The sequence below is a fragment of the Protopterus annectens genome, chromosome 3.part1 (assembly GCF_019279795.1).
Source record: "Protopterus annectens isolate FY-2018-M chromosome 3.part1, PAN1.0, whole genome shotgun sequence".
Taxonomy (NCBI): Eukaryota; Metazoa; Chordata; order Ceratodontiformes; family Protopteridae; genus Protopterus; species Protopterus annectens.
Genome location: NC_056732.1, coordinates 1,479,906,389 through 1,479,920,042, shown reverse-complemented (window position 1 = coordinate 1,479,920,042; position 13,654 = coordinate 1,479,906,389). Strand labels below are relative to the sequence as shown.

General features: G+C 37.3%; 1 protein-coding gene across 3 annotated transcripts in view; it reads right to left on the bottom strand.

The window, feature by feature from the left end:
* Nucleotides 1-13,654, bottom strand: part of STK31 (serine/threonine kinase 31) — a 5,081,810-nt gene that overhangs the window by 3,248,583 nt on the left and 1,819,573 nt on the right. For all 3 annotated transcript variants that reach the window (XM_044067546.1, XM_044067547.1, XM_044067545.1), the window contains one exon: nt 1,502-1,670. In XM_044067546.1, coding sequence (XP_043923481.1) covers nt 1,502-1,670 — 169 coding nt within the window. The remainder of the gene's footprint in view (nt 1-1,501; nt 1,671-13,654) is intronic.

Here is a 13,654-nt window from a genome sequence, read left to right as displayed (position 1 = left end):
TTCACTGCAGGGGGCCATAATGCTTTCCCGTGTTTACTGTGTTAGAATAAACCTCCTTTGAAGGTTGCTGCCATACTGCACCTTGATGAGCCAAACACACACCAAAACCACATTAGCATCTGCTGCACTTCCTCCAAACAAATGTGGCAATTCATGGCCTACTCTGCCACATTCCCCATCCCCCCTAAGACAGGTATGCCCTTTTCCAGCTTCAGCAGTCCAAGCCATGAATCAAACATGCATTGCCTGGATTGCAATAAAGGTTTTACCCCTGCATGCAAATCGAACCAGCACATCATCTCACTTTTGGCTGGCTCTGTTTGAGCCACTTTTTAAAAATTTTCTCCAAAGTTTTCAGTCATTTCTTTAAGAGGAATCTGCCTACAGTCTTATTTTGATTATCTATGCAATGCTCACATTTTTCTTCAAAATGATCACACTTCAAATAAAACAAGAACACATTTCTTGGTAATACAAACACTGAAGTACATCTCCAAACTACTAAAAGTTAATACTAAGTCACCAACAGACACAATGGTAGAAATGAAACCCTTGTAGAATACTGCTTGCCTAACACTTCTTATATTTCTGTCGAGAGAAATCAAACATTTTCACATCTAGTTTATTTTTCAGGCAACTCGGAAAGCTTCCACGCTTTTCAGGTCAACATACAAATAAGGCTGAAAGCCATATGAGGATGAGGGAAGGGTTAAGAAATTCAGATTTTTTTTCTCCTTTGAGCTAAAAAAAGGCTTTATTAAAACTAATCATGCCTTGATTAATTAGCAAGACTATTCAAATACTCAAACCCTAGGAGGCTGCTACCTAAAGCACATTTTTTGCAAGATGGTAAGCCACTGCAGCCCTTACACCTCTGTATTTTAATCAACTCTGAAATATCACAAACTCAGAGAAGAGGGAGAAAATGAAAAATGAAACACTCACCTTCCCATTTTTATCAGAGTCTAACTACCATTACAAGATAGCAATGATAGCATTCTGAGCCTTGATCAACCAGACTGGATAAAACGGAAGAGCAAATTTCAGGAACTCTGGTATGACTAGGGATTAAGCTGCTTAAATTAGATTTTACAGCAGCAATAAGTAGGACTTATTTCTATGACCATCAAAGTTATAAACTGAATAGCAATGGTGATGGTGGCAGTGGGGAACAAAGGGCAAGGATTGCTTTTATTACAAGATCATGAAAAAGATGTCCCTAAAAATAGAAGAAAGGGCTGCTTTTGCAATTTGAATTAAAATTTCACCTGCATGTGGCACATTACTGGAGTAATCAAAAGTACTTTAATATATTCTGCACTTTAATCTCATCACAACTTACAATGCTAAACATTGTTTCATTACATTTTACAATGTTAAGTAATGCTGCTTATAACAGTTGTACATCTCCTGGTCTCTATTGAAGGGTCATTAGACCAGCTCACCTACCTAGTCAACAAACAGCAATAGTGTATACAACACAGCTTCTCACATAACATACCTGTGCTTCCAATTTTAGTTTGCGAATTTCCAGCTCCAATACAGAAAAATTTTCATGAAGAGCTTTATTCTCAAACTTCAAATTACAAATTTCTTCAACCAGTTTTTGATCTGGCTTTGATTTTAACATATTTACATACGATGCATTAAATTCTGGCATTCTTCTTCCCCTAAAAGCATGAAGTGAGGTGAAAGTGAAATTTGTAGACTCAAAATAGTCTAGATAAATACTAACATACAACTGACGCATGTAGTGAATGAAAATCTACACATTCTTTATTATTCTAGCAAAAGAAAAAGTAAACTACAAAACAAATTCAATTAAAACCCTAACAATAACGAGCTATAATTCTTAGGTGACCATCTCTTTGAATGCAACTGTATGCAAATGTCATACACCAGCCTTGTATGCATTACATTCAATTACACAAACAGTCTCATTACTTACCGTTAAAGGATCATGTAATAATGCTGGAAAAAGTAACTATAAATCCTCTCAGTTCTTGGTAAGCGCACAAAAAAATGTAATGTCATGTACAAATATAAATAAATCAGTAAATCTTAATGTAATGGCATAGTCTATCCTAAAACTCTTCAGTAATGTGCACCCCACTCTTCTATAGTTGTACTCTGATTTCAAACTATGCTAATTTGTGTTCTGGTGTCGAATTCCAAGATTTCCCTTTATTTCTTTCAATTTAAACAAACTGTTCAGTAGCTAGAAAAGCATTTTCCATTAATTTCATCATCCTGTCCTCTAACTACTAAGTTTGTGTTCCCCTTCAAAACTATTTTAAAATTACTAACATTACTGAACTTGGGAGAAAAATGTGAATAAACTTCCTTCATAAAATGCAATCCTTTTTCTGAAATTACAAGAGTTTACAAAACTGTCAAAATCCACAAATACACCTATATGGAAAAAAAAAATCTAAATGTAATCCTAATTACCAGTGGCAGTACATTTAATAGTTACGATACATTTTTCGATTAAGTTAATGCACCTTGATTACCATTATTAGTATAAGTGGTTTTCACAGAGCTGTCCATAAATTCACTCTTGCTGAAATTTCTTAAAGTCAAGGTTAACTTGTTTCTTGGTGTTATAAAGGCTAATTTGTTGCTAGATAATTCTGCCAAACTGAAATCTAAGCCAGTGCACACAAAGTTAATTACAGATTATATGGAAGCAAAACAGTCACTCTGTAAAACTAACTGGAGTAAGGTGTTCAGAGGAAAAACTGCAGATGGAATGTGGAAAGTTTTGAAAGAGAAACTGAGTGCAAAAAAATAAAAAAAAAATGTTAATCAGGATCTAGGCATACAACATCAGGGGATATAAGAACAAGAAAGCTGATTAAGCTAAGAGACAAGAATGTAAGAAATGGAAGACAGGTCCAACTAAAACTTCGAAAACTGGAATAAACAAGCTGGACAAAGAGATTAAGCATAGTGTGAGACAAGATCAAGAGATATCTGAAGAATATTTATATATGGAGGGGCACAGTGGTGCAGAGGTAGCTTTGTCACCTCACAGCAAAAGGTTCTCCGGTTCGATCCTTGGTTGGAGTGCCTTCTGTGCGGAGTCCACATGTCCTCCACTGCATTCGTGTGGGTTTGCTCTGGGTGCTCCAGTTTCCTCCCACATTACAAAGACATGCATCTAGAACGTTTCTCCTTGGGCCTCTGCTGAAAACTGGCTTTGTTCCAAGTTAGACTTTCCCGGTTAACAAATGTTAAATAAATAAAAAATTGTAACAATACTGAGCATAATAGGAAACCCTTTTATAGCTACCCAAGATGTGGAAGGAGTAGAGACACAAACTGATAAACTGTATGCAGAGTCTAAAATTTATTCTCAGACAAGAGATTATAAATATATTTACAAAATCTTATGCAAACAGTTTCACTCCACAAAATGGGTGATAAGTTGTCCTAGTGACATCCAGGTAACCCCAAATACTGGAATCAAATTAGATTATTTTGAAAAAGAACTGCGCAAACTAGATCCAAACAAAGCTCAGGGAGGCGATGGAATTAGTAACAATGACCTGAGAAAACTTCAGCAAGAACTTGCAGTACCATTATATCTATTATTCACTAGGTCATATAAATATGGAGAGATTCCTCAAGACTGGAGACATGCACTTATTAAACCTGTCTTTACGGAAAAGGGGAGTAGGACAAACCCAGAGTCTTACAGACCTTGAAGTCTACTTTCATGTTGTGAAAAAATAATGGAGAAGGTAATATTGGATAAGTTATTGTCAGAACTGGATAGGTTGGGACTTGAAACCATATATCGGCATGCATATATTGAAAACCAATCTACTACCACTCTTAACAAGATGTAGAACAATACAACAGCTATAAATGAAAAATTGTGCTGTGATGTTATTTATATAGATTTAACTTCAGCATCTGACAGGGTCATACATAAAACGCTGTTCAGTAAATTAGAACTAGGTATTGATGTACTCTTGATGAAAGATGGATATCTGCATTGCTTACAAATAGGACATGGCAAGTAAACAGCAAGTGGACAGGTGAAATCCTTGGTTGCAATCAGGGTGTCGCAGAGGTCTCTGTCCTAGGCCCTTACTTGTTTAGATTGTATCTTTCAGACCTAACTTTCTCATCTGAGGTGTTCTACAGTCTATATGCAGACAACCTAAAATTGGGTAAACTGATTACATGGGTTAAAGATAAGGTATGTCTACAAAATAACTTGACTAAATTGACCATTTGAGCACAGGAGAATAACATGCTGATAAATACATCAACAACTAAGCATATGAGATTTGGGACACACAAATTGAAAGGTGAATATTTAATGCAGCACACAGTAATTGAAACTGTAGACTCAAGGACCTGGGTATATGGGTAGATTCTGCTACGAGTTTTTCTAATCATATCAACCGATTAGTTAATGAGAGTTCTGGAACTACAGGCTGTATAAAAAGATTTATAAAGTCTAGGAAATCAAAAATAATGAAGTCACTGCTTGTTAGTTACATTAGACCCAAACTTGAGTATGTAACAATATGGAAACCCAATAAAACGAACATGAGTAAATTGGAAAAAGTACAGCAGAAATGTACCAAGAGCATTCATGGATGTGAAAAATTTAAGTTATTATGAAAGACTAAAATATCTGAACTTGTATAGTGTTCTCCTAGAGATATCTAAGAAGAGATCTTATTCAGGTATATAGGGTATTTAGAGACAACTACTGCTGGGAATGTTTGCGGTTATAGAGAATCATCAGACAACCTATATAGAAGATTCTATAGGAATAAGAAGTGTACTAATTGGTTCTCTGACAGAGTAGCTGATGCATGGAACAGACTACCAAATTACATTAAAGTAAGTACTAGTTTAGATATTTTTAAGAACAGCCTGGACACTTATAAGGACAAGTGTTTTAATAGATTGGCAAGCTAGAGGAGCATTAATGCCCTTGCTTGACATATTTGTATATATGTATGTGAACTACATAATAAAAACATTACATATTTATCTGCAGTTTCTTGGCGCATCTGCCCTTTAAGCGGGTCACTGTTTGAATATCACTATGAAGTGCAAAGTCTCACTAAGTTAGCCAAGTATCAAAATCTAGAATACTCTTATTAGCATAATCTTAGTCCTATACTTAGCCTTTACTGCAAACAAAAACAACTTTGTATTCTTTACTATCCTAACAATACAGCAGTTTATCTTGTTGCACCTATTCACAAAATAACTTTAAAAAATAAAAAGTTCTCTTATTATGACCCTTTCTTTTCCAGGTTACTACTGGTTTTGTCAGACACAGCTCATCGCTAGCTGGAATCTGAAATGGTGGCAACTTTCTAGCCTTCTGTCTACATTATATCCCACAGTAATTACTAGTTATGTACTTACCATAACTTGGTATCTGTGTTGTCGTCATCTGTCCTCAGATCTGACTTGGACACATTTCTAGAGACTAGGATCCAAGTCTCAAACTCCTCCCACTATTCACAATGCCCTGAAGTCCAACCAACCTCCTCAGATTGGAATTGCTGCCCACAGACAACAGAGAGCAAAAGAAGGAAGAAGGAAACTTTATATATCTTTCCATAATCAAAGGCTCAAAATAACCCAGGAAGCACAGTTCCCAAGAATAGTTCTCTCCACGTCTTCTAAAGTGCCAAGAAGGGGGATGGCAGAGTGGAAGGTGAGGAGGAATGAAAGAAGACAACACAAAACAGTGTAAGAAACTTCTGTGTGAGGAAGATTTTCAGTCCATATATTTCTAGTTAATCAATGTATATTAATCAGATCAGACAATAGTAGAAGTAGCGAACTTAAACTCGTCTTAAGTCAAAACAAAACAAAAAATAATAGAAAATATATATTTGTACAGCATTACTAAGTATTCAAAAGTAATCCAAGTAAGGCAGGCAGCCTGTTTCCAGTCGAAAATCCTTTAAGTACACAGACAAGCGATGCAAGTAAAACAAAAAGAGTAATAATTTCCTCACAAGCTTTCTAAATATATATATACTTTTTATCAGGCATGGGTGTGGTTTATTGTGCTGTAAAACAAAGTGTTATTGGTACACATGTTAAATTCATATCCCTTCCCCCATCAGTGTGACATTCGAGCTGGTCCTGCCCTAGTTAGCTGTCATAATAATATAACCCTTGTATACTTTAAATAAAATTTAGAATTATGTGGTACCTATTATTTAACCAGATTAAGTATGTGATTTTATCCAAGACAATATACTACATGGCTGGAAATATATCAACCTTAGTTCATTTGGCAATCAAAAAATATACATAGGTATATACATATACATTTTTCTTGTAAAAATCAATTTCTATTTTCATAACCTATTGTTAAAGCATATGATTTATGGAACACTAATCTCACCACATTATGGGAAGAAAAACTTATCACTGAAAATCTTTATAATTATTTATGGAGCCCATGCCCACGTTTACCTTACTTTTTTGGAATACTAAAGCCACACAAGAACAGAGAAGACCCACCTTATAGACCGGTGGTAGCAAGTGGAGGTTCCCTTACTGAAGCCACAACCGTTTACCTTGATTACTTACTGAAACCTCTAGCAGAAAAGAATAAGTCATACACAAGAGATTCAATGGATTTTTTGAGAAAAATAAAAAACATTACAGTGGAAGCTGACAGTATTTTATTGACTATTGATGTGGAATCCTTGTACACAGTGCTCCCTCACAATTACTGTACAACAGCAGTTATGGAGTCTTTTAAACAATCAGGGTACACAGGCACAACTGCAAAAGTTAAGCAAGCTCATTAATCTTGTACTGGACTTCAATTTCTTTACTTTCAATGGCAAACACTACAAACAAAAACTGGTATAGCAATGGGGGCTGCCATGGCTCCCAGCATAGCTAACATAGCCCTGGGCAAATGGGAGGAGGATGTTGTGTTAAACACAGACTACATGCAGCATATCACATGCTATTTACGTTTTATTGATGACATCTTTATTGTGTGGGAAGGTGACACCTTGCAGCTTGGAGATTTTATCACTTACCTCAATCAAATAACCCCCCTTCCTGAAGTTTACCTCTTCCCATAGATGTACTTCAACCACTTTCCTAGATATGCAGATTTCCAAGGACACCAACAATACCAGAATCACCACTGATCTATTCAGAAAATCAACAAGGGGTAACTTGTTACTCCACAGTAAAAGTCTACATCCTGCAAAAACCAAGTATAATGTAGTGAAGTCCCAAGGCTATAGATTAGCTAGAATTACCAGAGAGATGGAACCATTTTTGAGAAACCTGAACAACTTACAGAATGATTTTCTAGTGAGAGGCTATGAAAGCCAGATGTTAAAAAAAAAAACCTGGAACCCATTATAGAACTGAAAAGGACTGAAGCACCTTCACTCAACCTCCCAGTAGAAAAATGTTAAGTAATTCCACAGAGAATAACAAATGCAAAAATAGTTGCATCCTGACATACAATTTGGATTATCACAGTATCAAAAATATTATTGAAGAAAACTGTGACATTATCACAGGAAACCCTTTTCTGGTTAACAGCTTAGGTGAAGCCACATCATTTGTTTATATGAAGGCCAGGAACATTAGACATTTTGTTGAATTTAAACATAGACCATATGAGAAAAGCACTAAAAGATGTGAAACTAATTGTACATTTTATATATTTATACAGCAAGGTGATAGTTTGTATTGCCCTTATTTAAAGAAAATCATTAAAACCAGTGCAGGGGGTGACTAACACTACAAAAGTAATTTACAGGGCACAGTGCAATGAATGTGATGCATTCTATGTGGGCAAGACTGTAAATAAACTCAAGCATAGGATTTCATTTCATCTGTCAGAAATCCGCTCTGGATGTAAAAATAATGCACTAGCCAAACACCTTTCTCTTCATAAAAGACGCACAGGTTTTAAATTCCAGATCCTGGATCACAGACATGGGTGATCTTGAAGGAGACATCCCGAATATTCTGGAGAAACATGAACTCATGTGGCAATTTAAGCTGAACTGTTTTAGGAAGCCTGGACTATACTACTACTGCTCAATCAAAAGTGCACTGGAACTTAGAAAATTGCCACATTACATGACTAATTGTATTTTATTTTATTCTACCAGTTGGTTTTAAATAACATTTTAAATCAGTTGTAATTTAAGTGTATATTTTGTTTCCATCGTCATACATACATTTTTTCTTATTTTTATTTATTTATTATTTTTTTTCTGGTTCTTTTTTCCACTTTATTCAAAATGATGTGTAATAACAATACTAACTAATTATACGATTATATATATTTTTATAGATTAATTTTAGGGTTCTTGTACACAGACCTGAAGAAGTCTAGAAGGATGAAAGCGATCTTTGTTAACAATAGGTTATGAAAATAGAAATTGATTTTTACATGCAAAATGTGTATGTATATATTTATATATATTTTTTGATTGCCAAATGAACTAAGGTTGACATATTTCCAGCCATGTAGTACATTGTCTTGGATAAAATCACAGACTTAATAATCTACTTAATAATCTGGTTAAATAATAGGTACCACATAATTATAAATTTTATTTAAAGTATACAAGAGTTACATTATTATGACAGCTACTAAGCAGGGCAGGACCAGCTCGAATGTCACACTGATGGGGGAAGGGATGTGAATTTAACGTGTACCAATAACACTGTTTTACAGCACAATAAACCACTCCCATGCCTGATAAAAAGTATATTTAGAAAGCTTGTGAGGAAATTACTCTATTTTTGTTTTACTTGGATCACTTGTCTGTGTACTTAATAAAGGATTTTCGACTGGAAACAGGCTGCCTGCCTTACTTGGATTACTTTTGAATACTTAGTAATGCTGTACAACTATATATTTTCTATTACTTTTTGTTTTGTTTTGACTTAAGATGAGTTTAAGTTCGCTACTTCTACTACTACTGTCTGATCTGATTAATATACAGTGATTAACTAGAAAAATATGGACTGAAAATCTTCCACACAGAGAAGTTTCTTAAACTGTTTTGTTTTTGGACCCACTACAATTGTTTGGTGGGTTATTTTGAGACTTCGGGGATACCACGGAGATTACTTGTTTTTTTAAAGAAGACAACACAGATACCAAGCTATGGCAAGTACATAACTAATAAATCTGATGTAGTCTCTCATTCCTCCTTATGCATGGGTAGAGTTACCCAGCTATGCAACTCCCTGGGTGGTCTCAATGAAGGATATGCCAGAGCACTGCTGAACCGGATGAAGCCCAACTCCTGGAAACAAGACCCAATTTATAATGTGATACAAATGTGTGAGCCTTAGACCAAGTGGCTACAGTACAATCATCATCTAAGCAGGCCCAGGAAGGAAGGGCAGATGAGGTGGACATAGATTTAATGAAGTGGTCCTTAGCAAGACGAGGTATCTGTAATCCATTTTTATTATAAATGAAGGTGATACAGTACGTAATCCACTTGGTGAGAGTAACCTTTGAAACTGCCTGACCTAGGTGGCTAGCAGAGAAGGAAACAAACAACTGATCTGACTTTCGAAAGGACTTAGCCCTGTGCAAGTAAAAATGTAACTGTCTGTGAACATCTAACAAATGCAAAAAAAGTTATATGTCCTTACCATAGTGTTCAATCTGTGTTGTCGATCTTCATTCATTCTTGACAAATGGGACTCGGTTCAGACTCCTCGGAAATGGCTTGGCCATTATACAGCTTGCACCAGCCAAAAACTCTTGAGTCAAGGCTCTACCCACAATAACCCTCTCTCCACTACCTCAGATCTAGTTCGCAGCCAAAGTATAGGAAAACAGAAGCCCTGTCTAAGGTGAAACCTACAAGTCTTACAGAACAAAGGTTTGATCCTCCAGCAGTCCATTGGAGGGATTAAGGAGGGTGAGATGTCCAGAATGAATGAAGACCGACAACACAGATGGAATGTTATAGTAAGGACATAGCTTCTTTAGTTGATGTTGTTAATCTTCATTCATTCATGACAAATAGGACAGAGTCCACAGCTACTTTAGATCCTGGGTGGCCCTTAGGAAGGACATTCCTGAGTACCACAGAGCCAAATGATGCTCTTCCCCTGGAGACCTTTACCTAATTTGTAATGAGTGATAAACGTATGGGGAGTGGCGCACACTGCGGCTGCACATATTTCTTCCATGGAAGGCTTGGAATGAAAAACAGTGGAAGTAAATACAGATCTAGTGGAATGCGCTCTAACTGTTGCAGGTAGTTTGGGGTCGTTATGACTGTAAACAACGGAAACACAATCCCTAAGCCATCTCAATAAGGTAACTTTGGAGACTGGTTTACCCAAAGTGGGGCCTGAAAAGGATATGAATAATTAATCTGATTTTCTAGACAGTTTGGTTCTGTCCAGGTAGAAACAGCTGTTTGTGGATGTCCAGCAGATGCAAGGAGTATACGCCTTTATGTGAAAAACTTGGAAAGACGACGGACAAATATATGGTCTGGTTAATATTAGATTCTGAGACCACCTTAGGAAGAAAGGATGGATTTCTTCTTAATGACATGCTATCCTTGTGAAAATTACATAAGGGTGTTTCACACAGCCTGTAATTCAAAAACCCTCTTGACAGTAGTGATGACAACCAGGAAGAGAGTTTTCCAAGACAGAAATTTGAGGTCACAAATTGTTGCTGTCTCAAAGAGCTGCAAAACTAAAGATTGTAGACCTAAGGTCAAATCCTACAAAGCTATAGGATCTTTGAATGGGGGTTTAGATGTAAAGCGCCTTTAAGAAAGGTTTTGCATAAATGATGATACATCAAGGAAAGGTCATTAAACCCATTGTGAAAACTGGAAATGGCTGCTAATTGGACCTTAATAGTGGAAGTAAGCATTCCTAGTTCAAAAAGTGAAGCCAGGAATTCCAAGACCTTGTCAACTGAAGGTCCGACGGTGAAAAGGGATCATTATTATTTCTACAGGCCTAAATTGCGAATCTCTTCCATTTACTAACAGTTTCCAAGTGGATGGTTTATGAGAAGCTGGAAGAATCTTTTGCACTGAGGAAGGTAAATTGATCTGCCTGGCAATTAACGGAATTGCAGATACTAAGCTATCGGCTTGAGATTGTGGAGATTGGGATGCACCAATCCCTGCAGATAAGACAGCAGGTCTGGAACTCTATCCAAAATCCAGGGACTGCGAACTAGGTGAGGCCAAAGGAAGGGGAACCAGACTTGATGGGGCCAACAGGGTGCAATGAGGATCACTGTTTCTCAACTTCTGGGCTTTCCTCAAGAACTGGGGAATCAGCAGAATAAGGGGAAAGGTATAAAGTAGTCCCGGGGGCCAAATGAAGAGTGCATCTCTCGGGGACTCCCTGCATAAGGGAATTAGGGCAAAACAGCTGCTGCATTTGTTGTTCATTGGAGAGGTGAAAAGATCACAGTAAAGCTGGCCCCAGAAATGAAAGAGTTACATCACTATGGTGTGATTGAGAGACCACTCCTAAGGCAAGAGGATGAATCTACTCAGTTTGTCTACAATCACGTTGGAGCTTCCCAGGACATGCATTGCTATCAAAAAGTGGTTGGAAGCAATAGCCCATTGCCAAATCCTGAGGGCTTCCAGACACAGGGGATAGGACCTGGTTTCCCCTCCTGCTTGCTGATGTAGCAGACAACTGACATGCTGTCTGACTGGATTGCAACCATCCCCGAAGGAAGGATAAGACTGAAAGGCTTGCGATGCTAAAAGCACTGCCCTCATTTCTAGGACGCTGATGCGCAGACTGGCCTCCTGCAGGGACCAAGTGCCTTGGACTGTCTTTCCCAGATAACACCCCCCTACCCAACCTGGGAAGTGTCAAGAGTCACTATGACTGTGGGCGGACAGGGAGAGAAGGTGCGGCCCAATAAGTTTTCTTCTGACTTCATCCAACAGAATACATCTTTTTTGCAATGATTTATTAGAACTGGGTGTGACATCAGATGTGACAGAACTGACCATTGTGCCATATGGAGCCATTGAAGCAGCCTCATATGATACCTTGTGAGTGATACTAGGGTTATGGTCGCTGCAATAGTTCCCAAAGCTTGAAGTACCAGAAGAGCAAGAACCTTGTTTCTGAAAATGTTTTTCTGTACCTGCAACCTTAACTTTTGTCGCACATGGAGTGGAGGAGAGGGTATACAAGAAACTGTATTTAGTCCTGGTCCTATAAATTCTAGATCCTGTGTCGGAATTACAGTGGATATAAAAAAAGTGTACACACCCCTGTTAAAATACCAGGTTTTTGTGATAAAAAATAAAACAAATCATTTCAAAACTTTCCCCACCTTTAATGTGACCTATAACCTGTACAATTCAATTGAAAAACAAATCTGTTAGGGGAAAAAACATGAAAAATGAAAAATATACAATAAGCTAGTTGCATAAGTGTGCACACCCTTAAACTAATACTTTGCTGAAGCACCTTTTGATTTAATTGTAGCATTCAGTCTTCTTGGGTAGGAGTCTATCAGCATGGCACATCTTGACTTGGTAATATCTGCCCACCCTTTCTTGCAAAAGCTCTCCAAATCTGTCAGATTGCAAGGGCATATATTGTGCACAGCCTTCTTCAGATCACTCAGAGATTTTCTACTGGATTTAGGTCTGGGATCTGGCTGGGCCATTCCAAAACTTTAATTTTCTTCTGGTGAATTTATTTATTTATTTATTTATTTGCAGTTTGTTTGCAGCTTGTTAACTGGGAAAGTCCATTGGTCCTGAATAAGTGTTTTCAATGCAGGCCTGGGGAGAAAATCTCCATAGACAATTACAAAGCTAATATCAACAAAGTCAACAAGCAAAACACAATTTTCAAAAATTACTAAAACACAGTAATATAGAAGACAAAATAATTACATTAGAGGAAGGTGTTGTAACATAGTATCGAATGAAATTAAAACAAACGTTTTGGAGTACATAAGTATAATTTGGAGTGCAAGTATTTATGCACTCAAAGTTTTATGAGGCGAGAGGGAGGAAGAATTAGAGGAGGAGAGTAGAACAGTGAAAGGTGAATAGGTTGAGTTATGAGAAATGAAAAAAGGGAGAGGTGGTGGAAATCAAATGAAGGGAGTCGCTAGGTTGAGTTTTGAGAAATGAGAAAAAAGGAAGGGGGAGCAGAAATGATATAGAGGGGGGTCAGGGTGGGGTAAAAGCATGAGCATTCCCAGTAAGAATAGAGATGGGAATGGAGCATGGTCTTGAAGGCAAAGTGGTTATGGGTGATTCGAACGTGGGGGGGGGGGGGGTTAATTCAGTGTTGCGGTAGGTCTCTTGGCAGCCTCCCAGACCAGTTTTCCTCTGGTCTTTTCATCAAATTTGGATAGACATGCAGTTCTTTGCATTGTCACTGCTGTGGAAATTTTTTTATACCCTTCTTCTGACTGAAACCTTTCAACAATGAGATCCCTTTGATGTTTTGTAAGCTCTCTGCGAACTATGAATTTTGGTGTAAGAGGCAACTGATTGTCAGGAAAATCCTACTAGGACAGCTAAACTTTATTTGGGGTTAATCAGAGTCTTTTTAATTGATGGCAGGTCTGTACCCAAGATGACTGAATGCTGTAATTAAATCAAAAGGTGCATAAAAA